The following is a 26,647-nucleotide window of genomic DNA, read 5'->3' on the forward strand; positions in this document are numbered from 1 at the left end:
TCAGAATTAGAGCCAGATTTTCCCATTTCTGACGATTCTTAAACTACCAAACTACAGCATATCGTTCTGCCTAAAAACAACACCAGACCGAAGCTTAAATTTGTGATATGTCATTTAAATCTCATTTAAAATGACTTAATTCAGACATTTATAGGATGAACTGCTGGCTGTGTTTACACCGAGCAGATAGAAAACACGTAAGCAGTGAATTATGTCTAGTTTCCAGGATTAATAACACATCTGGGCACTTGGAGAAATGTTGTAGATGCTGATTCTAGGTTTTTCCATCCATCCATCATCTCTACACCGCTTAATCCTCACTAGGGTCTTAGGGGGCTGGAGTCCATTCCAGCTGACTGAGGGTGAAGGCAGGTTTGTTCAATGTTTGTCAATTTAATAATCAAAGAAATTTCACTTTTGTTTTTTCTATGATTTATGCTGCACAAAAGAAATGTGAGTTCCTCTACTTGTTCTCATGGTTGTGCTGCTTCAATACACGTGCAGGACTTTATCCTGCAGTGAAAAGTAAAAAGTGAGCAACAGCAGTTCAGAGTTCATCTCATATAATGCGAAGCACAAAGATAATGGGAGAGCTGCTCACACCTGGGAAACATCAGAAAAGACTCCAGAGCTCCGGAAACACATCAGAAACAAAGCATTGATTTTTTAAAAACATGACCTGCGAGCCTGAGTAGAATTACATAACAGCAGTGTGGGACTGAGGCGAGTGAGGAGGCTCATTAAAGACATGGATCTCAGGTGAGCCTGTCAGTGGAAGCACCTGGTAGTCGCTTAGTTTGGAGTGAAATCATGGCTCGAGTTCAACACAGGATCCAGCTGATAATCTGACTTTAGTTTGACAGAAGAAGAAATCTAGCTGTTGTGCAAGTTATTTAGCTAATGATGCGTTGAATTATGTTTAAATTGTGTGTTTTATTCAATCTAAAAGACCAAAAAACTCCTCAGATCCCAGCAGAAAACCGGTTATAAGGACATTTTACAGGAGAAATTCAGTGAAAGCAGGTTACTGTGGTCTCAAAAACACACTTTCTTGCCCCAGAATCGGCAAATTCTAAGTTCTGAGCCACATTTTTTTCAATTGGTGCCTCTGAGAATGAACAAGGAAACAAGTGTTGGTTCTAAGAGAGCTGAAAGGGTTCACGTTTTTGAATTAAACTTGCATTGCACGTATGTAAGAGCAAATTTCCCTCTAATCGGACACTATTCTAACAATTCTAACATGTTTGGGGATAAATTAGTGTTCGCCAAATGTAGAAAAACAGTTTTTATATTTCCCACGAGAAAGAAACTACAGAAAGCATGCTCTGATCCTTCAAAATAAAAGCTTTAAATCCACATTTTGTGGCGCTAAATCTTCACAAAGATGCAGTAAAATGATCATGTGTGTGTCGAGGAGCTTTTCCAGCTCTTCCATCTCTTCCTGCTTCTGAATTTTCTGAGGCTGTAAAACACCAAACGGCTTCCAGGTGACCCGGCGCAACATCTGGAGAAGAGCTTGTTGCTTTTTTCAGCATCTCCGTTTCCCTGGACTCGCAACAGAACCGAAAAAAAAGAGAGAAAGTTCGCCTCCGCAGCGGAGTAAAACACTGACCCCTGTGTGAGCGCACACACTGGCTCACTGAGAGGCAGGCTGCAGGGCAGCATTTCAACCCGTACAACGACATACATGAGAGGCGGGGTTGCCGCGGCAACGGCTAAGCACGCCATGGCAACGTGCATATTTTGAGCAGCACATTATCGGCGGGATCACGAGGAGCTTACCAATGCGATGACGGTGGCTCCGGCGCCGGCTAGCGCAACGATGTAGAGGTGGTAGGAAAGGTAGAACTGCGAAGGAGAGGAGAGGTTCGGTGAGGGATGGAAACCACGGAGAAGGATGATCAAATAAAAAGAAAATAAAAAGGTCTTCTCACCTCGCTGGTGTTACAGATTTCTCCCAGTGTGGCTCCACAGGCTTTACCCGGTGTGGCGTTGTAGGGAATGATACCTGCAGGATCAGAGAGACGAAACGTCACATCGTCTGAGACAAGAAGCTTTTTTCTCCCCAGAGCCCGTGTGATTGAAGGCATCATGAATTAGGCTCAGATAAAGATTAAAGGAAACACGGCTGCTGCTGGAAGAATATGGGTCATTATTCTGAACGCCTTTTCACTGCAGACTTGCTAGAACAGGCTTATTCTAAATCCAGCTGGGGTTTTTTTTTAAACACTTTTCCATCGAGTTGGAAACAAAACGTTTCCTCGATCGCTCGTCAACTGCTGACGATAATTTGTGGACTGCCAGTAATTGGGGTTAATATTTCATACGGCGCGCGAGTACAGCACCGCGGCCAACCAAGCATATGTGATCCTCATCCTGCTTTGTAAGCGGGCCAGCTGTCTTTCAAATGTGGGTCACATATCGTGCATTAGGCCATCAAACAGATCAGCAGATATGCAATCAGAGCAGAGTGTCGCTGCGCTGTAATGCTGGATTTTTTATTCTTCCAATCAGGCTCTCGATAATCTAAATGTACGTTCTGACCTCCTGCTGTACATAAAGCGACATTTAAAGCAGATGAACATGTGCAGCCTCCTGAATTATGAAAAACGTGCTATATTTAGCGGGTCCTGCAGGTGAAGCCCGGTCTGCGGGAACGGAGCTCTTTCATGTGCGGTTAAAAGCTTTCATCGGCGAGGCTAGCCGTTTGATCAGGGGAGCTTCTTTTAAAGTTTAAAGAAACGTAGCACGAGGTTTGATGCTCGAGTCAGAATCCAGCGGGGACGTGTAGCGGGAAGCTGTTTGTTAGCTTGTTTCTGTAGAAGGACGGATTTTGAAGGTGGTTTCTAAAACAGATCATTGTTTTTTGGTCTAGTTTGTGCAGTAATGTCACGTTTACATCAAATTCTAGATGTAAATATAGTATTTGCGAATGTTTTTTAAATGGATTTCGCAACGATTTATATGTATTTTATTTTCTGAAGGGTCTGTTTGTATTAATACTGATAATATTTTGTAAATTTTGTTCCCACATGTGTACATTTTCCTCCCGTTTCCCTCAGTCGGTGCACAGATTCTCACTTAATTGACCTGATGAGGGTAAATCACTACCTCCACATCACATGGAGGCATGTTAGCCTCGTCCAGCCCACATGCAGCAAATCCTGAATCAACACAAACGTCCCTCCAGGCGTGAAGCTGCCACCTGAGCTGTGTGTGTGTCTAAATGTGAGACAAGTTTGAAGGATGTTGAGCCACCAAAAGTAGAATTATTCCTTCATTTTTTTTATTGCCAAACTGTGTTTTAATGACCTAATTATCACGGCCCACCTGTCCTGCAAGTCCTGCTCCTGCACACCTGATCCAGTTCAAGTGTAATGAAAACCTGTCAGCCTGAATCAGAGCAGGTGCGCAGAACAAGAGCAGGAGTATAAAGGACCGGCCGGCCCGACGACTCGAGGATGAGCTGAGGATCAGTGTGAGGAGGCTGCTGGTCCTCACTGCAGTGGGTTATTTAGATAAAGCATTTACGGGTCTGAGGGAAGAATCCAGCTTGTTTTAAAAGCAGCTCTTGTTTATTTAGTTTTCTCGATGCTTTGTTGTGTTTGGGATGATTTTATTGCCAAACTGCTGGAAAAGACCCAACTTCCCTGTTTGTCCCTCACACTCAAACTGTTTCACAACAATCACATGAAGGGAAAACAAGGGTTTTAGAAGCAAAGCAACTAAATTCACATAGAAACTTTCCACAAAGATGCTCCTAGTTTATGATGGCAGATGTTGGGTTTTACTTTATAAACCTTTTTTTTTTTTTTTTTTTAACTACCTGTTGTTAGCTGGGAGGTGGCCATTGTTAGCTAACTTAGGCAACTCATAGCTAATGTTCAAAAAGAGCAATATGATCAGTAGCTTCTGATGGCTAATGTTAGCAACGTTTAGGCAAATATTACCTAGAGCTTATGGTGGACAATGTTAGCCAACTTTAGAGGAATACAACTAGTAGCTTCTAATGGGAAATGTTTGCTAACCTTAGAAGTACATGACTGCTAGCTTATGCTGGCTATTGTTAGCTAACTTTAGAGAAACATAAGAGGTAGCTTGTTATGGCTAATGTTAGCTGACATATGATCAGTAACTCATGCTGGCTAATGATAGCTAAGTTTGAATGAATATGACGAGTAGCATCTGGTGGCTAATGTTAGCTAACATTACAAAAGACATGAACAATGGCTTATGATGGCTAATAAAGCTAACTTTAGAGGACTACATCCAGTAGCTCATGGTGGCTAAAGTTAGCTAATGTTGGACAAATATGACAAGTAGCTTATGGCGGCGAATTTTGGCTAACTTTTGAAGAATACAACCAGTGGCTTATGGTGGCTAATATTAGCTAACTTTAGAAGAATATAACCGGAAGCTCATTTGGGCTTATATTAGCAAAGTTTAGACAAATACAACCAGTAGCTTTTGTTGGCTAATGAAGCTAATGTTAGAGGAACATAACCAGTAGCTTATGGTTGCTAATGATTGCTAAGTTTAGAGGAATATAAGCAAAAGCTCGTGGTGGCTAATGTCAGCTAACTTTAGTCAAACACAATCGGTAGCTTATGTGTGCTAATGTTAGCTAAGTTTAGATAAATATGAGCAGCAGCTAATAATGGCTAAAGTTAGCCATTTTGTATCCGCTCTCAGATGTACGTCGCTTTGGATAAAAGCGTCTGCTAAATGAAATTGTAGAATTTTAGCTAAGTTTAGCCAAAGCTTATGATATCTAATGTTATTAAACTTGTGCTGAATATGAATAGTAGCTTATAATAGCTAAAAATAGCCAATGTTGCTAATTCTCCTAAAAATGTTTCAATGTTGCACAAGCAAAAGTAAATTACAACACTGACTGACTGCAGCCATCATCACACACTAATGCAACATAAATTAAAGTGGAGCTACTGACCGTACTGCCTGACATCCACACAGATGGAGTCAGGAGAGGTGATGTTAGCATCAGGAGACCTCATGGCAGCACAGGTGGTCCACATGTTAAAGAACAGGAACACGGGGATCGCCGTGAAGCCGAAGATGGCGAGGAAGGCCAGAAAGAGGATGTAGGTCAGGAACATGAACTGGAGAGAAGAGGGGGCGTGAAAAGCAAAGAGAGACTGAGAGTTTGCCATTGTTCTAAAAAAAATAGGTTAATAATATTCCTTAAAGACCTCGACACACATATCAGTGTCCGTGTTTACGCTAAGGTTAGCGGACATCTGCAGTCATTAGCGTAATCGGGCTAGAAAGGACAAACTGTGTCAGAGTTACCCCGAGGACTCAAGTAGGAGTGTTTGTGTGTGTGTGTGTGTGGATTTGTGTACATGTGTCTTTCAAACATGCATGTGTCCATAAACGTGTAGAGGTGTGTGATTGTCAAGATGACCCTCGTCCAGGCGTAACGAATGACTAGTTTGTCTTTCACTAAACACTATTTTGAGAAAGACCGTTATAACAGGCACATTAAAGTAATTAAATCTCATTGAGAGGCTTTAATTTGAAGTGGAACTGGGTCAGTGGGAGGGAAGATTTGCAGCAGCTGCTCGTGTGTGCTGACGTACGAAGGCGGTGATGCAGCGTCCACAGACGGTGGTCTTGAAGTCGCTCTGCAGCTCCTTCTTGATGGCGCTGGTGGTGTAGAAGCCCTCGGCGAGCAGGATGATGGCGTAGACAAAGAAGAAGGAAGCAATGCCATAGATGATGTACTGAAAGATCTGGATCCTAAACATACAGAAAACAAAAGGAACATGTGTCACCAGGATTAAAATGATTTTGAAGCTGCACAACACTGCACCTGCAAAAACAGACAGAAGCTAATGTTAGCTAACTCTAGATATTTGTGAACATTAGCTTATGCTGGCTTTATTTACATTTTTCTTTACATTTTGTTAAAACCAGTAACCTGTGATAGCTAGTGTTAGCTAAATTTAAGCAAATGTTAGCTTTCAGTGGCTAATTTTAAATGTCTTCAAACAAATATGACAAGTACCTTATGGGGGCTAATGATAGCTAACTTACGAGGAATATCACGCTTAGATCATGGTTGCTAATGTTAGCTAACTTTAGACAAATATTACTAATACCTTATGGAGGCTAATCTTAGCTAAGTTTAGGCAATACTACCAGTCACTTATAGCAGCTAATATTAGCTAACTTTAGAGGAACATGACCAGTTGCTCAAGGTGGCTAATGTTAGCTTACTTTATACACATATTAGCAGTAGCTATTGAGGGCAAAGGTAAGCTGCCTTCAGGTGGCTAATATTAGCTAACTACAGACAGATATGACCAGTGTCACATGGTGCTTAATATTAACTAAGTTTAGACACAATAGCTAATGTATCATTAGCTATATATCGATATGAACAGCAGCATATTGTGGCTAATGTTAGCCAACTTCAGAGCAACATGACAAGTAGCTTGTAGTGGGTAATGTTAGCTAACTTCAGAGGAACATGACAAGTTGCTTATAGTGGCTAATGTTATCTAACTTCAGAGGACTATGACAAGTTGCTTATAGTGGCTAACGTTGGCTAACTTCAGAGGAGTATGACAAGTCACTTATAGTGGCTAATGTTAGCTGGCTTCAGAGGAACATGACAAGTCGCTTATAGTGGCTAATGTTGGCTAACTTCAGAGGAATATGAAAAGTAGCTTACGGTGGCTAATGCTAGCTAAGTTTAGACCAAAATGGCCAGTAGCTTATGGTGGCTTTAGTTATTTTCAATTTTTACCTTTTTCTTTATTAATCACTTACATATTTTGAAAACAAAATATAAACAGTGTTATATAGCTATTATTATTAAAAATTTTCACAGACATAATTAGTAGCCCGAGGACACAGACTCCATTACTCCATGTACAGTACATGTTAATATAATATATATTAAAGTGCAATGTTTCAGTTTTTACTCCCATAATAGCCATTTGTGGCCATCATGGCTGCTTTTTAACAGAAATCATGTGACAATTTATGATTAAATAGCTTTAAAAATTATATTTGGTTGATTTTTTTTCAAGTGAACAGTAGCTTTAACCGTGTGACAGGATCCATCTCGAAAATCGTATCTTATCTTTGAGAGAAAAAAACATTTTAAAAGCCTTGTTCTTTTACCTTTTACTCTTACCTACACTCTTTCTGTACATGTGCACTATCTTAGCCAAGAGACATTTACTAGTTTTCTGGTGCTCTGAATCACGGCAGATCATGTGGGAGGCTCTCCTCTACAGATTTAATAACTGCAGGGCTCGTACCACTATATTCTGGAGACGCTAGTGTTTTAATAGAAAGCACAGCAGTAAATGTAACATGGCGCCACGACTCCACAATGATTCATATTTTCCAAACGTCTGCACACGATGATACTACAGCATCGTGGTGCTTTTTTCCGAAAACCTGATCGACGGAGCGTGCCGGCACACTGAGGACTTACACCAAGGCCAGGGTGGCGTGGTCGCTGGTGACCCTGGAGAAGTGGTTCTCCAGCATGGTCAGGGTCCCGGTCAGCGCCACGTGGCCACATCCGCAGAACAAAGCCACGCCTGAGAAGCAGAGGATGGTGGCCACCAGCGAGGCGTAGGGCACCCCGCCCAGACACTTGATGCAGCACTCGAAGCATCCTGCAGGGGGAGACAAAGAGGTGGGATGAGTCCACTTACACAAGAAAGCTCAAAGCAAAGAAAGCTGAGAGGAGGATGCACGGACAAACAATTTAGGTCAGATTCCGATGCACACAAATGGCAAAAAGGGCCCCGGTTGCACAAAGCAGACTGCTGCAGTGTCACATCTTATAGAAGTGACTCGCTGCTGATGACACTCGCTGCAACACTCGGCGGCCTTTTTGTCCACTGCTGTTTGATTTTTCTTTTTTCTACCCGTGCAGAAACCTGTGTGGATGTTTTGTACTGTTGGGGCTGAATCCAGAGAGGAACACCTCTCCCTGTCAGGCATGTCGAGCAGCTAATCATAGCATCGTTCACAGTGAGAGCGTGTTCACTTTGAGCTCAGCTGGGAGTGCTGAATATTACATGTAAGCCGTGCTACATGCTCTCATCCTACACGCTAGGAAAAAAAAACCCAGCTCCTGCTCGTCTCTTTCTTTAGACATTCATTTAAATAAATCAACACGCTCGTTAACAGTCAACACTGAAGATATCAGGTGGAAGCAGGAATAAGCCTGATGTTGGTGAGGAGACGACAAAAGATTAAATCTTTCTCCATCTCTCATTTTTCAAATCCCCCCAAAATGCTGATGAATAATTAAAAATCATCCCTCGCGCTCGTTGGGTTTCTACGCGGTGGCGATGATAAATTAGTAAATTTGTTTCCCATTAGCGCCGAAGCTTTCCCGCCTGAGTTATGGGATGCACAGGTCCTGCCTGCTGCTCCACAGCGGAGAGGATGAAGAGGAATGAAAAAAAAACAACACATTGTATTGAGCACAAGAGTTGAATCTTATATAACGCCCGTTAAAAATAACTCCTCCAGCAAAGCAGGAAGTTACTCCGGGAAGAGAGAGAAAAAAAAAAAAGACAAAATGAACTGTCTTGTGTGTGCCACTTTGCTGTTTCCATGACAACCTGCTCCAATTGGCAGCTCGGGGGAAGCGTCGTTACTTCGCGTTCATTAGTTTGTTAAATCCAAACGCGACTGTTTGTGAAATCGATCACATCACAGATCGCGGCAAGACGTGGAGGTGATCTGTTTTGACAGCCTCGGCTACCGGAGCGACGCGTTCTGATAAATACTCTGGATGACAGTGGATGGTGTGAGGACGCAGATTCACTCCAACACGCACACAAGCAGAAGCAAAGACCCTCCGACAGCTTCTATCGACGTCAACGAAGCCTGACAGGTGATGTGCTGCCGCGTAAAGCAATTAAACCAAACAGGGAGGAGGATGCAACGAGGAAATGCTCAAATCTTCATCAAAACACAATAAAACTGTTTGTTTCTCCCACTGCAGCGCTCAGGCCAGGTGGTGGCCAGTGGAAAGCTGTTATTGATGAGTTTAAAAGAATAAATGGATCTCCCTGAGGGGAAGAAGGACTCATCAATAACGCCACTGCTGCCTAAATGTGCTGATTTTCATGTTTTAGTTCCAGTTCTGGGCTCCACTGGTGATCACTGGGATGTCACTTCAGCAGATCCTGAATATTTAAAAGCTTTCCGACTGAAATTAATTAACAGTTTGAGTTCCTGAAAAGCGGCGGGATCGGCTTCCACGACCTGAATACTTCACATTAATAAGATCTGGTGCTTTAGAGCTGATTTATTGGGACTTTGTTCCAGATTGAAAACAGGACGACATAAATGATCCACTGACTTTTTATATCGGCACCACATTTCACACAAACTTTCCGAGTTCCCCAACAAAACCACTTTGATGATCCACTGAGTGTTTCTCTAACAAAGCAGATTTTAATTCCTCCAGTGTTTGGATTTATGACCAAATACCTGCCAAACTACTTCCATCAGCCTCAGATGTGCTCATAAGCAAAATGTTAACACACCAAACCTTTAACATTTATACCTGCTACACATCAAACGGCTCTTGTCTTCTAGCACATTGAGCTAAAACTATACGTACAGCCTCATGGGGAAGCTCTCCTGGCTGTAGATTTTTTGTTTGTTGATGTGTTTATTTAAAAGAATCCCCATCAGCCAAGTCTTCCTGGGGTCCAGATAACAAAATATCAAGCATTACAGTCTCAGGTAATAACAGACCAAAGGCTATGTGCATCAGTGGAAGGTCGTCTGCAGGAAACGAGACATAGGAAACGAAACTCTATGCAAAAAAGTGCAGTATTGTGAGAATTTGGTTCACCTGCTGTTGCACAGTTTCGAGCTTAATTTGCACAAACAGTCGCCAGATTTGAGATTTAACCTTTAACCCTCATCACAGCCAGAAACAGAGAGAATCGTGTGATTTTCAACTTTCTGACGGTCCTATAACGACTCAAAAACGAACCACATATGAGCTCAAAATAGGGAGATGTCGTCAAAGGTACTTTATTCTACACACGTCATTTAAAAACTCTTGTAGGAACCAGATTCTGTAAAAAACTGGAAATGATGAGCGACTACATGCGAGAAAATGTAGAGACTTCTCTGTAGATCGGAGACAAGCATGAAAACTAATAAAAATCTAAGTAATAAAATATCTCAAGTATGTAGAAGTATCCTGTGGACACGGAGAAAAATGTACGGCATGTTGATTCCAGGCTTTTTTCCCTCATTTCTTTTGTAAAATAAGTAACTGAACTTTTGTTTTTTCTTTATTTTTTTATTCCTTTTGGCATCATAACTGCATCAAACTGCTGAGAGGACATTCAGGTTCTCTCTACTTCTAGTCATGGTTGTTCTGTTTCCATAAAAGTGCACAACTTTATTGAAAAAAAAAGATCCCACAGTGAGTAAAAATGCCACATGAGGAGGTAAAAACTCCCACAAACTGCTCTGAGCTAACAGATCATTTACGTAAGCTTAGAAAATATCTTATCTACATGCTGTCTAATTATCAAGACATTAAAAAAAAAAGTTTTCTGTGAATCTTTTCCAAGTTTGTTTTAATTAAAAGCGTTCACTCCGGTCACTGCGTCTCTTCTAAAAGTTCCACATCTGAGAGAATTTCCCAAAAAACAACAAAACCATAAATCTAAGACGCTCCCCTCCGAAGTCTGTTGATGAAGACCGCGCGTTGCGTAACGCAGCCCAGGCTGGTTGCGTAATAGATCCAAATCCTATTAATGTTAATGAAGGAAGCGGGGCTGATGGAGGAGCGCAGCCGATAAGGCAGGATGGCTCAAAAATCCTGAGCCCAGAAGCAGGCCAGGCCTCCCGGGGCCTGCGATGGACTCGCCGGTCGATACAATGGCTGTTTAAAAGCTGCGCTGACACTCCATCCTGCCAGAGAAGGTCGGCCTCTACAGGTAATTTACTGTCTCCCGGTCTTATTTTACTCCGAGACGGGAATAAAACCCGTCTGGCTGATGGGATAATCCGGCTTTTTTAAATGCAAATAAAGAATTTCGGGTAATATCTTCATCTCTTTTTGGACACTTTGATTTAAAACAACTTCCACGACTGCGAGTTAAAGCTCTTTTTACAGCTGCTGTCTTCTCTGTGGCTTCCCGCGGCTTCACGGATGAATTCACAGGTTTCCTTTAAACGCCGAACAGGCCCCGCTATCCGGTCCGCCCGTGGCTACGACTGTTAGTCAGTTTTAAAGTGCGCTAATGGGAAACAGACAGGCCGGAGTGGTCAGCTGCAGCCGGCCCTAATGGAAATCAATGGGGCTATTCATTAGAGCAGAATTTAGGGGACGCACCGAGGCCGGCCCGTCGCTCCCGCTTCATACCTCGCTGCATCACCGCCACCTCCGCCTCGGCCTCGACCCCGCCGGTCCTTCCTCTCTGCTCCTGCTTTGAAATACGAGCTCATGCCCACGCTGTACTTACAGTGAGCCAGCTGGAGTTAATCGCCGAGACAATATGTTACGATGCTGCATCATACATCATCTCAGCGGTCTCGGGCCGAGGACGATGCATCGGTTTGCGGGGAGGGTGTCTGCGAAGGCGGCTAGCCAGCGCGAAAGAACAAAAGATTTGGGATTTTTGTGTTAATTTTGTCAAGCGACGGAACAACAAATCATTTGACAGACAAGAGCTGCAATTAGGGATTAACATCTCCTGCTGCTAAGGCTCGTTCAAAGGAGCTGCTGCAGGACAAAACGAGGAGATGTTTAAATCTCAATTCGTGGCAGTCAGCTGAAAGAACGGTAAAAGAAAAGAAAAGCAAGAAAATGAGCAGATCAGGTGAGGAGTCTGAGAGAAAAGGTGAATGAAGAGGAAGCTGAGCGGAAAGCCAGCAGAGGAACAGAGGGAAGAGTAAGAAAGAGAGGCGAAGGTGAAGAAAGAAGCCGAGCGAGGGAGAGAGAAGAAAAGAAAAGAGTAAGTGAAAAGCAGTTCTTGGCCCCAGGGCCGGCAAATGGCAGTTGCCATAGCAACGTGTTACCCACGACCCAGTTCAGCGGCAGCGTAGTCCTTCAGCGCCGCCGCTTTACTCCTCTCGCACATACACGTCGATGCGGAGTGATGTAACCGCCATCAAAAGCAGGAGATCGGAGCTAAGCGGCGACATCGGGATGGAAGCAGAGACAACAAACGAGCAACAGGATGCCGACGAGAAGAACGGACGGATGGAGGCGAGAAAGTATCTCCATCCATATTCCTGCGCTCAGGTTTTGGGAATTGGGTCAAACAGAAATCGTATGACTTGACTTGAGAGAGAAACATGTGCAGGGGAGACGGTCTCCTCCAGACACATGAGAACATACGACACTGATGCCACGAAGCATAAAAAAAGAAGCTTCAATTTATTTCATGATGTTTTACAAAAAATAAAAATTCCTTGAATCAACGTGTTTCAATTCAATGTGTCCACAAGTCTTATCGATGCTAGAATATATTTCTTTTTGCCTCTACATGCTATAGACAGTCACTAGTTCTCTGCTCTGTATAAACACAGCCTGCAGTTCAACCCAGTTCAGCTAAAAAGTCCTTGAATTTTTGTCATGTGACTGTTGGTTGCAGACGAACCACTCATGGCTTCATGGTTGTACCAAGGAGTGCAGAATTTTTTGATTTTTACAGAATCTATTTCCTGCAAACAACTGATTTTTGGGGTAATTTTTAAAATTAAGATAGGCAAAGAAAAGACATGTAAATGTATAATTTCCCAGACTGCACAGTGCATCACAGATGAGTAGATCAGGATCTGCTGAAAAACATTAGATCTTAATGTAATTTTGGCCTTTTTTTCTTTGTTTTTGAAACTTGCAGACAGATTTTAGTATTCAGAGAGTTAAACTTTATTTGGCTTCTTGGGGTCAGAGGATAGAAGCTGCACACAAACACCAAAATAATGTTATAGGCTAAACTGTTGGCAGTCAGTTGCTCACTTGAACATGTAGCAGACACAAAACAACACTATTGTGCATTTAGAGTCATATGTCGCACACCTTTACATTTAAAAAGTTGGAATTCCCTGCTTTTAGTTCCGTTTTTGGTCTCCTCCACCTCACCGGCTAGCAGCTAATTGCATCATTTGGGCTGAATTGAACATCAGATTTGACGAATATCTGCCTGTTGCTGCTCAAAAGGGTAAATCTGTGGCCTGGAAAACCAAAACAAAGAGCTGAAAGACACAAAAATGCCCAAAACATTCATTGTTACATAAGATATTAGAGACAGCAGCTTTAAATTGAGCCTCTGGTAACTATTAATTGTAATATTTGCGCTTGTTTCTTCATCCTTATTCCTGATTCTGCAGTGAATAAAAAACCCTTCATTTGTTTTCCCCATTTTTCAAAATCAAACTCAAACCTTCTCATTGGACAAGAGAGCATTTCAGGCTCTTTGACTGGATAAATGAGGCCTGGCACCCAGTCGATGTGGATGGAGACAGATTCTGTCACCGACGGCTGACATCTTTTGTGATCACGCCGGGCCTCCTGTCAATCACCTGACACCCACGACACCAAACGAAGAGCGTTCGCCACCAAATAATCCCTCAGACGTACAAACTCCGCTGTCACGTTGTCACCGGGTTTCGATTTGTCGCGTTTCAAAGCCGACGTCTCGGCAGACGCGGCGAAACAACGGAGGTGAACGCAAAACTGGATAATTAAAATCGCTGTACGGTGATTCGGCGGCAGCACCTGTCATCGCTCGATAATATCGCTGGAACTTATGAGCTATATTTCTGCGGCTGCATCGATTTCCTCCCTGGCAGGCCCATAAAGCTGCTTTAAATATAAACTGAGAGCCCAGCAGAGAGAGAGAGCGAGAGAGAGAGATTACATCGACTGTCCTGATAGTTAATGATTCGCCATAAACTGTACAACCCAGTGGCACAGCGTGATTATCGCCAACTGTTAGTACGCACAGTGCATCTGCCAGGAATAACAGCGTTAATAAAGCTTTGTGAATATTTCAGCGGCCGATCTGGTCCGTGCCTGCGGCTGTGTTCAAATTTAGAAGTGCTGTATTCATTATGGGGCAATTTCCTCACAGTGCATTGTGGGTAGATTCCCACAAGAGCCGAGGAGGACCTCAGAGAGAGAGGAAAGGTGTGGGAAAGCGAAGGAAAACGCGATGGGAGGAGGAGGAGGGGGGATGGATGGATGCTGCGTCTCCAGATGAAAAAGAAGCCCCATCTGTTTGATGGCAGCCACAACAACACGCAAACTCGTAACTTCAGCTTGGGAGAGTTCCGTCCTTCCACTTGAGTAAAAGCATAAAACGCTCCTCCGAGCTTTTACGAGAACCGCTTGAAAAAAACAAAAAACAAAGCAAACGAGAACATCAAAACCGCATCGTCATGAAGCTGAAGACGGAGCTGCGTTTCATTAGAGGTTCGTTCTCGTTTGTTGCAGCTTCGCTTCTCGTCTTTGTTGTTCTGACACCAAAGCGGTTTCTAGAATCTGGGCTCCGGCGCCACAAACAAGAAGGAAACGAGAGCGGTCGGATAATCGGCTGTAAACGAGCCGACGATTCACTCAGATTATCGAATCTGGCGATAATGTCTCATCGCACAAAGTTGTGAACCAGGAAATCTGGCTGCAACCATCACGGTCTGACAGTGATGTTCTCAGTTAATGTGTTCATCGACTTGTTTATAAGATGTGGGAGAAAAATGCAAAGCAGATGTCGCACCTTGAAGACAGAGAACACTGTAAAAAATGAATGTTTTATTCCATATATACTATATTCTATACTCTGTAGTGGTAAAGTGAATAATGTCCACATCAGAAATCTGTACTTTTACAATTATTTACTGTAAAAATGAGAAACAAACAAAAAAACTGAAAAGAAATTGGGGAAACAAGATTATTATTTTACAGATTTTTGCCATTAAAAAAAAAAAAAAAAAAAAAGTATATTAAGGATGGAAAAATGACAAATATTTGTTAAATTACAGATTAGATTTAGTAAAATCATACAAAAAGAAGTCTTATTTCTATGAAGTATTTTTTTTTAAGCCATAATGTCCACATCAAAAATCTATATTTTTACAAATATTAATTTTTATACAATGTGTGGCGGCACAATTACAGTTTGTCTGTATTTAAATCCACAAAAAACCACAAATTTACAGATATTTGTGGTTATTTTATTACAGTTTTTAATGCTACAGTAATTCACCATTTCTTAATGTATTCTTTTTTTAATTGTTTTTTAAAAATTTTATTTATTTTTACAGTGTAACTTTTACACATTTACAGAAAGTTGCTGCTATTTCAAGAAAAGAAAAAATTATGTACATGGAGGATTAAAACTGTATCCAGCCCCAGTATGTGTTTGGTTATATAAAAATAATTGTAAAATTAGTTTAATCTAGCAAAAATCTAATTATTTTACACATATTTCTCGCACCCTTGCTGTCCGATTTATGCTTTTTTTTTGGAGTCGGACAGGATTTTATTTTCTTACAGCAGCTGTAGTCTTGAGTCAGTGTCTGCTGTCGGTCATGTGCATTTTGGCAGAGTTCAATAACCAACAACTGAAGCTACACCTACAAAATAAGACTTTACAATCTGCTGGACTGACCAAAACAATGTCAGCCACTGAAACGGAATAAATATCAGACAGATATGAAGAGTAGATATAACCTGATTAACTTATTCATCTCACAAGCATCTCAGGACAAACATTTTCAGCATTTGTTGAGAAGTCACAGTCAGCCGTGTGCTCGGTAAGCGAGCAAACATCACCGTTCCCAACCACAATCCCATTTTTTCCCTTTTTTTCCCACGGTATATAACTGACCCTAATCTTCTGTTTGTGAGAAACCCTTGGCCGGTTACGCAGCATTATGAAGGCCACAAGGTCAGCATCTGGCCAGGCGTAACCGAGCTTGATGGACCAGCACGGCTCCCAAATCCCCTCCGCACCGATCGATACTCTCATCCCGCTGATCTGCAGGACGCTGGTTTGCTCTCTTTCTGCAGCCAATCTGAGCGAATACCCGCCAGCTGGGAGGACGACTCCAGTCCCGAGAGACACCAAACGCTCGTGTGCACGTTTAACGTCCGAAAGAATGACATTGAAGTGATTACACAGATGAGAGAGGAGGGACAGCGGTGCACTGAAACCTGCTGAAAGTACAAAGAGCAAGCAAAGTTGAGGAACCTTGATTTGTCTTCCGCCACACAACATGATGCAAGAAGGCTGTTTTCCTTCAGGGCTATTTGGTCTAATGAGGGGCGTTTAATTAGCAGCAGGTAATTGAAAAGCTTTAGGCTGCAGTGAGATGTAAAGCCTGATGCTCCTCTCTGTTTATCTCCACCTGTCCTGAGCTGCCGTCTGCAGAGTCCACGCTCCGACTCCGGCTCTTGTTCCACCCAAATGTAAAATGGCCCCTCTGGCCAGCGGTGCCGTGCCGTCGAGCTGAATGGCTCAGCGGTTACACAACCAACTTGGCTAATGTCACTTTCCCTGAGATGTCAAAGAAGTTGGTGGCCCTCCCCTTCGCCCTGCTGTGATTATGGAGATCCACTTTCCAGCAGCCTCAGGGACTCGCCCAGCGTTGAGTGTGCGTCGCCGGCACAAGGGCCCGACTGAGCACGAGCGCTCAGATATGAGTCTCATTTACTGCAACACGTACTGCACGTAGCTGCTCAGCAGATGTAAAAACGCACGATTACAATAATGCATTTCTTTTTTGCTGAATGTACGTAAAAAAACAGACCCGACTCCGGCCTGAAGCTGCAGACCCACAGTGACCTCCGCATTATTCAGGCGAGTCACTTATCGATGTCATCCACGGCTAATGATGACAAGTGCTAATCGGCATCAGGCGCTTTATGGGCTGTGGATGAGAGCAGCAGATTGGGCATCAGTGGGTGATGGAGGAAGGCCAGAGGAGGTTGGCATCACTCAGGAACAAGGCCTGCTGCGCCAACCTGCCACTTGCTGCTATTCATATACCCACCGCAGACTGGGGTTCAAACATAGCTGCGGTGTCGGAGGGCGATGCATTCAAATCGCTGTTTTGTGGCAGCGTTTGTTTCCAAACTCTAGAAATCTGTTGCGCCTTTCTGCACAGTTATGTTCATGACTAATTCATCGTTGGATATTTTTCCTGGGCCCTCATTATTTTGTCGTTCTTTTAAAACGTCCCAAAGCTCTTCTGTCGCCTTGTTTGTCCAAAATTCAGTAGTTCATATTATGATGACATAAAACTGAGAAAGCAACAAAACCTCACATCTCAGAAGCTGGAAACAAAAGCACATTTGTTTGATAAGTGAAGTTATATGCAACGTTTGAAAGAAAAAATCACAAATTCATCCTGTTATAGATTCAAAGTGAGAAGTACTAAAATGCTTCAATGCTTAATTCGATATATTCACACAGTTCTTTACTGCTTTACTGGCTTATTGTTGCTATTGTTAGAAAACTTTAGATATGGCAGCTAATATGAGCTAATTACATCATACAACAACGACAAAAAAAGACTTTGTTTGGCAAATATTAACTAATGTTGGCAAACTTTAGATATGGTGGCTAATATTGGCTAATAGCAAACTTTAGAAATGGTTCCCAATCATAATAAACTTAACATATTAAATTAGTTAATGTTAGCTATCTTTAGATATGGTGGCTAACATTAGCTAATAGAAAACTTTTTATATAGCTGCCAACACTAGCAAACTTTAGATATGATGGGTAATGTTAGAAAACGTTGCATAATGAGGTTAATGGGAGCAAATTTTAATAATGGTGACTCATGGTTGCAACCCTTAGATATGGTGGCTAATGTTAGCCAACTTTATGCATGGTGGTAAATCTTACCTAATGTAAGCAAAGTTTTGAAATATAAACTTTAAATGTTGTGGGTAACACTAGCTAATGTTAGCAAACTTTACTAATAGTGGTTGATGTTGTCTAACCCTAGCACAATAGGGTAGCGAGTATTAGCTAATGTTACAAAGCTTGAGAAAACATGATGAATTTCAGCAAACTTTACGGTGGTTAATGTTCATGCTTGTACGGTTTAGTTTTGGTGGGTAACGTTAGCTATTGTTAGCATGGTGGTTAATGTGAGCTGTTTAGATATTAACAAGTTGTTTAGCTGGCATTACTTAGCCAGTTTATTGACATTGTGCTATGACGAAACACTATTTTAGCATTAATACTGTTAGTATTAGTATAATTAGAATGAGTGTAACAGTATTTCATGCTCTCTCGGTTCAGCTAGCAAAGCTAACACTGATTAAAAACGACAAATAAATCAACAAAACTGTTGCAGATTAATCGTTTGTGGACCAACTGTTTAAGTTCTACTTCTGTTATATGAAGTTCAAAGCGTATTATTTTTCTTTTATGTATATTTATTCTTATGATGGCTCAGATTATTTCAACTTCATCATTTTATACAGGCTCAGACTTCATTGCAATATAATAGACAGTTTCCTTTTTAGGTAGGAAACAGAAATGCTTTTTTAAAGAAAGGACTTTCCCCCAATTCTGCAAGATTTCATGCGGACAATAAATAGAAGAGACGCTTTGATACTAAATTCTGCTTGTTTTGTGCATGCATGCAGATAATAAAGCGCATTTAAATATAAATATGGCCACAATGTGGGGACTGAGAGGGCTGAATACGAGCACCGTGGTGAACCACACAGTCTCGCCCACATGTGCGCGCGCAAAAATAGAGCTTTTATTTTTTTTCCCCCTCAGTGCAAGCAAAGCACTGACACAGACATTCCCCTCAACCACTCCTGGTCATTGACACGTAAACAAATACAAGCGCACACACCGACACTAGCGCGCACACACACACACACACACACACACACACACACATATCCAGATGGAGGCTGACAGCATGCTTTGGGCAAATGGCTTCAAATGAGGAACACATGAGCCTCTCTCTGTGTGACGGCTTTCACATGCTCCCACAACCCTCACACACCTCCAGGGCGAGAGGGGAGGATCGGCGAAGGGTGTGTGCACGAGTGTGTGTGTGGAAACAGAGATAAGTAGGAGAATCAGGACAAGACAGAAGAAGAAGAGGAGGAGGAGGAGGAGATGGTGGCAATTTATCAATATCAACCAAATTATACTTGCAAATATATTTAGCTGTTTGTACGGGACTGCTAATAAAACCTCAACAGCCAGAAAACAACACGATTATTCTGTTAAGTTGTGCTCAGAACAAATTGATGTGGGTTTAATCAGGTGAGGGTTGCAGATGTTGTTCAATCCGGCGTCTGAGCTTTTATTTTTTTTCTGCCATGAGGAGATAAAACCTTAAGTAAAGGGTGGATATTGGAAGAAAGTCAAGCAGGAGACTGACTCCAATCGCTGCAAGTCTACGCTTTAGAGTGGATTTCTGTGGGAATAAATAAAGAATGCAAGTGTGTGGTGAATATTGAACTACTTTCTTCCTCGTATTCACTGATTTACACCAAAGTCCATTCAAATCTTGACTAATTTAACATCAGTCTGACTGCAGGCGTTTTCACACTGATGATAAAAAGCCACTTATCAACATTAGTCTTCCCAAACTTTGTCTATTTTATAAATTTAAACGTCACTGCCGATGTTTAAATGCTGCATCGATGCAGTATTTCTTCTGGTAATGAAAAACAACAACAGACTTAAAATGAGGAATTGAACGAATGTGAAGCTGATTGATGAGCAGCGAGGTCAGGAGAGCAGCGAAGGGATCCCGTCCAATGAACGCCGTCTAAATGTCAGCACCAGCAGGGAGAGCAGTCCAGCTCCTCTCCGGTCGCCTCGACCCACTGATGGTCATCAAACAGGCGCTGGCCTTTAGATTCAAGGCCTGGGCCCGGACTCAGCTGGACGGAGCTGCTGAAGCGTTTTTTTTTTCTCAGATGACTGAAAAAATATCCTACATGTATGTGGCCTGGATCAGGAAACCAAAGCGGTTCCTTCTTTTGTAATCTTGTTGCCCAAATGTCAGAAAATGGCCTTCACACGGACCCAAGGGGACAACAGTGTACCCCACACATCTGGGAATAGTTAAGGGTTTCAGCTTCAAAAAACAATTGTTATATATATTTATTATTATTAGAGGCACTACAATTTGTGAACTCGTTATTTAATCTTCTGATTTGTGCACATGGACATGAAATAACATGAAATGAAGTCGTAGAGTGGCTCCAAACAGAGACAGTTTCTTGTCAGGAGGCAACAAAAACTGGGATATTACTCATTACCATTAGCACTAGACATAACCTTTGACTTGCTCACTAGCTAAATGTAATCAAACCTTCTGATCTGAAGTGTCCACAGCCCTTCTCAAGTCACTGTTGGTCATTTACAGTCATCTCCTTATGTCCTTGAAAGTGGCGCATTATGATTTAACCCTGTAAACCCCCCAGAAAAACCACCAGCAGGATTTGAAAGGCATTTTATCTTTTAAAAATCTCAAAAATGAAATCATTTATCAGAAGAAAAATTGTTGGATTCTCAACTTCATCCTCTGTGATGTGTCGTTCCATCAGAAAACTTCATCAAATCTCAGCTTAAAATGCTGATATTTCATCAAAATCACTTCAAGTGCTTGAATTAAAACAAAGCAATCGTGGGTTTTCGGATGGACTGCAGGCGGTGTTCAAACAGAGCAGAGAGATCACAAGTATGGGGACTAATTGAAACTGCAAGTTTAAAAAAAATGTCTAAAATGTGTTGGTAACACCTGTGGGTGTTCATTGATTCCATTTTTTAATTCGATTTTTGTAAATTAAATCATCAAAGAAATTCCATTTCTACGAATGATTGATGGCTTTATTACTGTCTTTTGCACAAAAAACAAGTTTCCTCTGCTTCTATCCATGGCTGTGCTGTCTCCATGGAGCACCAAGGCTTTATGTTGCAGTGAAGAATAAACCTACAGGAAGTAAAAATGTGACAGAAATGTCCAGAAACTGCAAAGTCCTCCCCCAGTGTTCCCATACACAGCCTGCAGTTCAGCCCAAGTCAGCCAAAAATTCAACAAATTTGTCGTTTTTTACAGAATCTGGTTTATATAAATGGTTTGTTGTTGGCAGATTTTACATGAGGCAAGTAGAAAAAAGGGGATTTTGCTGAAATATCACTATTTTAGGCTTAGATTTGGGTAAATGTTGTGATACATGACAGCTAAGCAGTTCAAGGACTGGTGGAAAGTTGAATTCTTTGTTTTTAGCTTTGACAAATGGAGTCATTTGGTGATTTTTTACAATAAAAGATAACATATTTGTCAAACCAACTGGTGGGTTTTGGGGGTTCAGCTCAGTTCTGTCATGTAGGAAACAAACTATAAGTCTGTTTTTAGATGTAGTGACCAATAGAAACCATCCAGCTTGGGAACTGATATGCCTTGTTTGTTGGTTAATACGAAGCTCGCTGTTTCCCCTTGTTTACAGCCTTTGTGCTAAGCTAGGCTAACAGGTTCCTGCCTATAGCTGCATATCCAGCACACAGACATGATAACGGATTCAGTCTTCTCTGCAAATAAGCGTATTTCCCAAAATAAACTCTCCTCCTCAGTCAGCTCCATCTTGTATTAACTGTCTCCCTCAGAATCTTTAAATCCCTCTGTGCTCAGGTCAAACATATATTACCGGTGGAGAAAAAAAAACTTGAAAGTGTGATTAAGAGGAGCTCTCTGTGCAGCAGCTCTGCCCGTCCATGCAGAAAATTCTACAAAAAAAAAAACCCTGCACCCCTCCAGACGGTGATGTAATCTCTTACGGTTCTGATCTGAACATCATAACCAAGGACGGCGAGCCAGAGCGGCGTTACGTAACAGCGCACACACACACACACATTCAGGGAAGGTGTGTGTGAACAGGCCAATCATTTAGCACAAAGAGGAGGCCGGATGTCGAAGCTGAGGAGCTCTCAAGGCCGCTCCGGAGCGCTCGAAGCTGCATTAAAGGTAAAAAAACCACCAACGTCACAGGAGACGCCGGGTTCTCTAATCAAACGACATCAGATGTGATTGTACCTCAGAGAGCGCCGCCGATGTCTCGTTATCCGACTCCCGAGCACCTCGACGCGCACGCAGATTAGAGATTATAGGAAGCAATCAAGCAAAAAAGATCAATCCAAACCCAGCAACGGCAACTGGATTATGAAGCCTGTGTTCTTTTTCCAGTTTGTGATTACTCTCAGCTCAGTGTCATGCAGGGAGACACAGTGGAGGTGCAATCAAGAACATGGACTCTGTTTACTGTAATTAGTGGCGCTAATGGAGGAACATGTAGAATCAGACTCTTTCTTTATATGTCAGATATTTATCAAACTAGGCTGCTTGTTTCCATCCTGTATGCTAAGCTAGGACCAAGTTCTGATCCAGCTTCATATCAAACAGACGAAAACTATTTCTTTCAGGTAGAATGAACAGTTCAATACAAGATCTGTGGCTGATACTACATATATAATCTACTGTTTCTGCTTTGTGGACTGATATTTGCTCGTTTTTATACTTTACAACATCACATAAAGCCATTATAATCAACTAGCTTGCATTTTTTTCAAGAACTTGTGCAAAAAAGGATATTTTAAAGTAAAAAAATGCAGTTTTAAGATGAAAAACGACCCATTTTTGCGTCTTTTTACTCAATTTTCTATAACTTGCGACGCTAAAGCTGATGCCTCACCTCGCCCTTATTGGTCCAGCTTTACATCTCTGAACTCTAGGCAGTTTCTGAGCTTTTAATTTGCTCCTGTAGCTTAACTTTAGACTCAAATTTAAAGTCCTGCACCTCTGTGGAAACAGAACAACCATGACTAGAAGGAGATAAAACTCAAACATGTCTTCTGTGCAGTAGGACACAGTCATAATGTCATAAACCATTAAAAAAAAAAAGACAAAACAGCAGAAAAATCTGTGAATTTTTGTCACCTGACTGTTGGTCACAGCTGAGCCACTTGTAGCTTCCTGGTTTTGTCAAAGAGCGGGAAATTTTTAGTTTTTAACAGAATCCGATTAGAGCAAATTTATTGATTGTTTTGGTTATTTTTGCAATTTTTTAAATAAAAAATGTGGGAAAAAATATAGAATTTTGAGGAAATATCACAATGTGAAGCTGAGATTTGGTTAATTTTCCCAAATGGAACAACAAGCTGCACGTCTGGCTCTGATAAATGGTGTCATATTGGAGATTTCTTCAGAATAAAAATAAGAATTAAGTGTAATTATTATCTAACTGATAACATCAACACAACTGAACATAAATAATCCAGAGGAGGGACGAAGTAACTTAAATGCAAACCTGACTTGGATCAGTTTATTTTTTCTCCGATGTGATCAAATATATTGGACTTGCTTCTAAAACTGAACCTGGACCTAAAAGAATCAGTATGTTGCAGAACAGAGGTCAACCGGGCCAACGCTGGTTCTGATTATTCGTAATCAATGAACCAACATTTGGAGGCAATGAAAAACTGGTTTTCTTCTACAAGACAAAAGTTAAATGAAATGTCTGTGCTTGTATATGTTGTACATTTAATAAAGACAAACTTTTCAACATTTATCCTTCAATGCTGATTGGCTATCAAATCTGACGTGCAGCCAATCAGATCGTGCTGTGGGCGGGGCATTGCTCAAGACCATAAAACCAACAGATGTTTTTGGGAATCAGCCATGAAAATAACATCATCAACATTAAGAAAAAAAAGTATATTAAACAGATAATCAGCTCCTACTGCAGAATATACAAACTGTTTTTATTCAAAGTTGCGTTCAGCCGCCACATCATCGAGCGTTTCCTCCAAACTTTCTGCTTCCTGAATCAGCAGCGCTGGCACACGCCGACACAATCTCCTTACATGACAGCTCTCGCCTTCTTGCCCCCCACTGTAAATCTTCAGCTTCTTAACGGATGCTACAAGCTTATGGTCACATTCCAGATGTCAAAGACGCACACAAATGATTACACCGACAAACAGGCCGGCCTCCAATCCACTCTATTTTTGGGCCGCTGGTGTAGGTGGACTCGGTTGCGCAACATCACACCTGGAAGCACAACAGTCCGGGCTGCGCAGAGGCTGGACCGCACAGAATTAAGGAATTCAGAGGGTTAATTGCTGACTATAAATATGCTCAACTGTCCTCAGGGGCCTTCAAACAAGCTCGCCCACTCTGTCAATTGAAGCAGCCTGGTGAAGGCTCTCATTGGACACTGGTCTGTGCGTAGCAGCATGCCTCGGGAGAGGATGATGTAATGTCTTTTAAAACATCACTGCTGAGGGACACCCCACTCTTCTGCACCTTACGTCATAGACAGACTGTGACCCAGCAATATCACTGGGGCAGAGTCCAAGCGCTGCTGCTGGTGCTAAAATCACACTAAGGAATATAATATAGAGAGCTCAGATGCAACAAAATAAATCTAGAATTCACATTTGCAGCTGAAATTGATCGCACTTTGTAACACCGAAGGTAGAAACAGTAAAATTACCAGATATTTTGTAACATCAAGGGTAAAAATGTTCCCGTTTTAAGGGCAGATATCCGTTTTAGGGAGCGTAAAATTCAAATATTGCTTATATATGCACATATAGAATGTTGGAATTATATTAAAAAGACACCGCTTGACTCTGCACCGCCTCTGCTCTGCTACATGTGCTGCAGACAGAGTATTGGAAAGAATGGAGTCTAAGCTGCTCTACTGGAAAAACTATGTGATGACATACTTCCAAATTATCCCAAGCATCTTTTTTTAGTGTTACTTTTTGTAAAAGTAAGTTTTGAGTTTCGGTGACAGCGATATGTGCACGATATGCCAAAATTGGCCAATCTCATTGACCAACTGATACACCAGACGAGGTCTAGTAAACATTAAATAAGATTATGTGTTGGACAAACTAGTTAGCAGCTTATGATGAAAACACCCCTTGACTCCACACCATTGTCTGCTCTGCTACATGTGCTGCAGACAGCACATAGAGTATTGCAAAGAATGGAGTCTAAACTGCTCCACTGGAAAAACTATGTGATGGCACACTTCTAAATTTTTCCAATCATATTCTTTTTTTATTACTTTCTGTAAGTGTCAGTTTGAATACTGGCAATGCTGATGTGTATGTGATAAGCTAATATCACATCAACCAACCGATACACCGGTCTGGGTCTAGTAAACATAATATAAGATTGTGTATTTGACAAACTAGTTACCAGCTTACCATGAAAACACCACTCGACTCCGCACCATTGTCTGCTCTGCTACATGTGCTGCAGATTGTGCTGGGAGCTGCTCTGCAGGAAACAGCGTGATGACACCTTTTCTGAACTGCCCCAGTCATATTTTTTTTGTATTACTTTCTATTAAAGAAAGTTTTACTATCAGCACATGTCAGACAACGTACCAATATATCAGCCGATATTATTGACGAGCTGGGTTCAGTGAACAGAAGATATACTTTATTATTCCTATAGAGAAATTTGCTCTTAGCAGTCATGCAAATTTACTATCGACAGCAGAATAAGTTCATAAAATCCACAACTAGGCACAGAATAAGCCATATATATGTACAACCAGGTATGAAAACACAACTATGTAATATAGATAAATATAAATAAGATTACAACTTGCGTAAATGAATATTTGGTTTCAAAATAGCCTCATTAATGCCATCTGGTAACACTGAAGCTCTATTTGCATCCAAAATAGTCACATTTCACTAGATGTTGTGCAAACATCACCTCAAAAATGCATCTTTTCACACAGATTTTAACACATCCACACACTCAAAGAGGAAATAAATCCAAAATCCTAAAAGATGCTGTGAGGTGAGTGTTTAAAGCCCTCCAGGCTCCTACACTCTGACTCCATATCAGCCAGCAGAGCAAAGAGGCATCATGCAAAATGAGCCACAACACCACCTCTGACTAATGCAAATAAAAGAAAAAAAAAAAAGGTGTGTGACCCACCCCCAAGGCATCAGCGCTTGTCTTGATGGACACATGCAGGCCAAATCATGATTTACACATCTGTGCAGTTCAGTAAACAAGGAGGCCACAACAGTCTGCCTGTTGTCAGAGCAACACTGCTGCCCCCCCAAAAAAACTGAAGGATGTGATTTTACTACCAAACCACAACGAAAACAAATCAGTCACATCCACTCTGCATGGGCGTCGAGTCCTCCGACGCACAAAGACACGCCTACACAACACAGACTGAGCCTGAGCAACAGTTTGGGGGTGATTTGTGTGGGGAAAATGTGCACATTTATTCATTTCATGCATGCACACTTTATATTTAAGGGTGATTATTGGAAGGGGGAAAAAAATGCATCGTTGGCTGTGTGCACCCTGACGGTGCGTCTGCGCCAAGCGCTCCTTCCCAGCCTGCAGCTAATGGAGCTGATCGCGGCGCTGATACAAGACAAAAGTCTGTCGCTGCGTTACAAGCCAGCGTCGACTGATCAGACAGCAAAGCTCGGAGGGGGGAAATAATCGAAGCGGGAGGATCCACCTGGCGAAAAAGGCGAACAATGCCGCCGCGCACGGAGACGCAGCGCGCAGCCGCTTCATCAGCCAAATAAGCTCATGATGGTGCAGCAATGCAAAAAAAAAAAAA

At 41.9% G+C, this 26,647-nt stretch overlaps 1 protein-coding gene across 2 annotated transcripts in view; it reads right to left on the bottom strand.

The window, feature by feature from the left end:
• Positions 1–26,647, bottom strand: part of LOC103361270 (neuronal membrane glycoprotein M6-b-like) — a 48,402-nt gene that overhangs the window by 4,698 nt on the left and 17,057 nt on the right. Inside the window, exons 1-7 of one of the 2 annotated variants that reach the window (XM_008287305.1) lie at positions 22,510–22,513; positions 19,853–19,855; positions 7,472–7,658; positions 5,601–5,760; positions 4,952–5,120; positions 1,935–2,008; positions 1,783–1,848 (exon numbers count right to left, since the gene is read on the bottom strand). In XM_008287305.1, coding sequence (XP_008285527.1) covers positions 1,783–1,848; positions 1,935–2,008; positions 4,952–5,120; positions 5,601–5,760; positions 7,472–7,658; positions 19,853–19,855; position 22,510 — 660 coding nt within the window. In that variant the 5' untranslated portion in view covers positions 22,511–22,513. Of the gene's footprint in view, positions 1–1,782; positions 1,849–1,934; positions 2,009–4,951; positions 5,121–5,600; positions 5,761–7,471; positions 7,659–19,852; positions 19,856–22,509; positions 22,514–26,647 lie in introns of those variants that run through there. The other variant, XM_008287303.1, reaches the window with a different exon arrangement.

Source organism: Stegastes partitus, unplaced genomic scaffold (genome assembly GCF_000690725.1).
Source record: "Stegastes partitus isolate 25-593 unplaced genomic scaffold, Stegastes_partitus-1.0.2 Scaffold495, whole genome shotgun sequence".
Taxonomy (NCBI): domain Eukaryota; kingdom Metazoa; phylum Chordata; class Actinopteri; family Pomacentridae; genus Stegastes; species Stegastes partitus.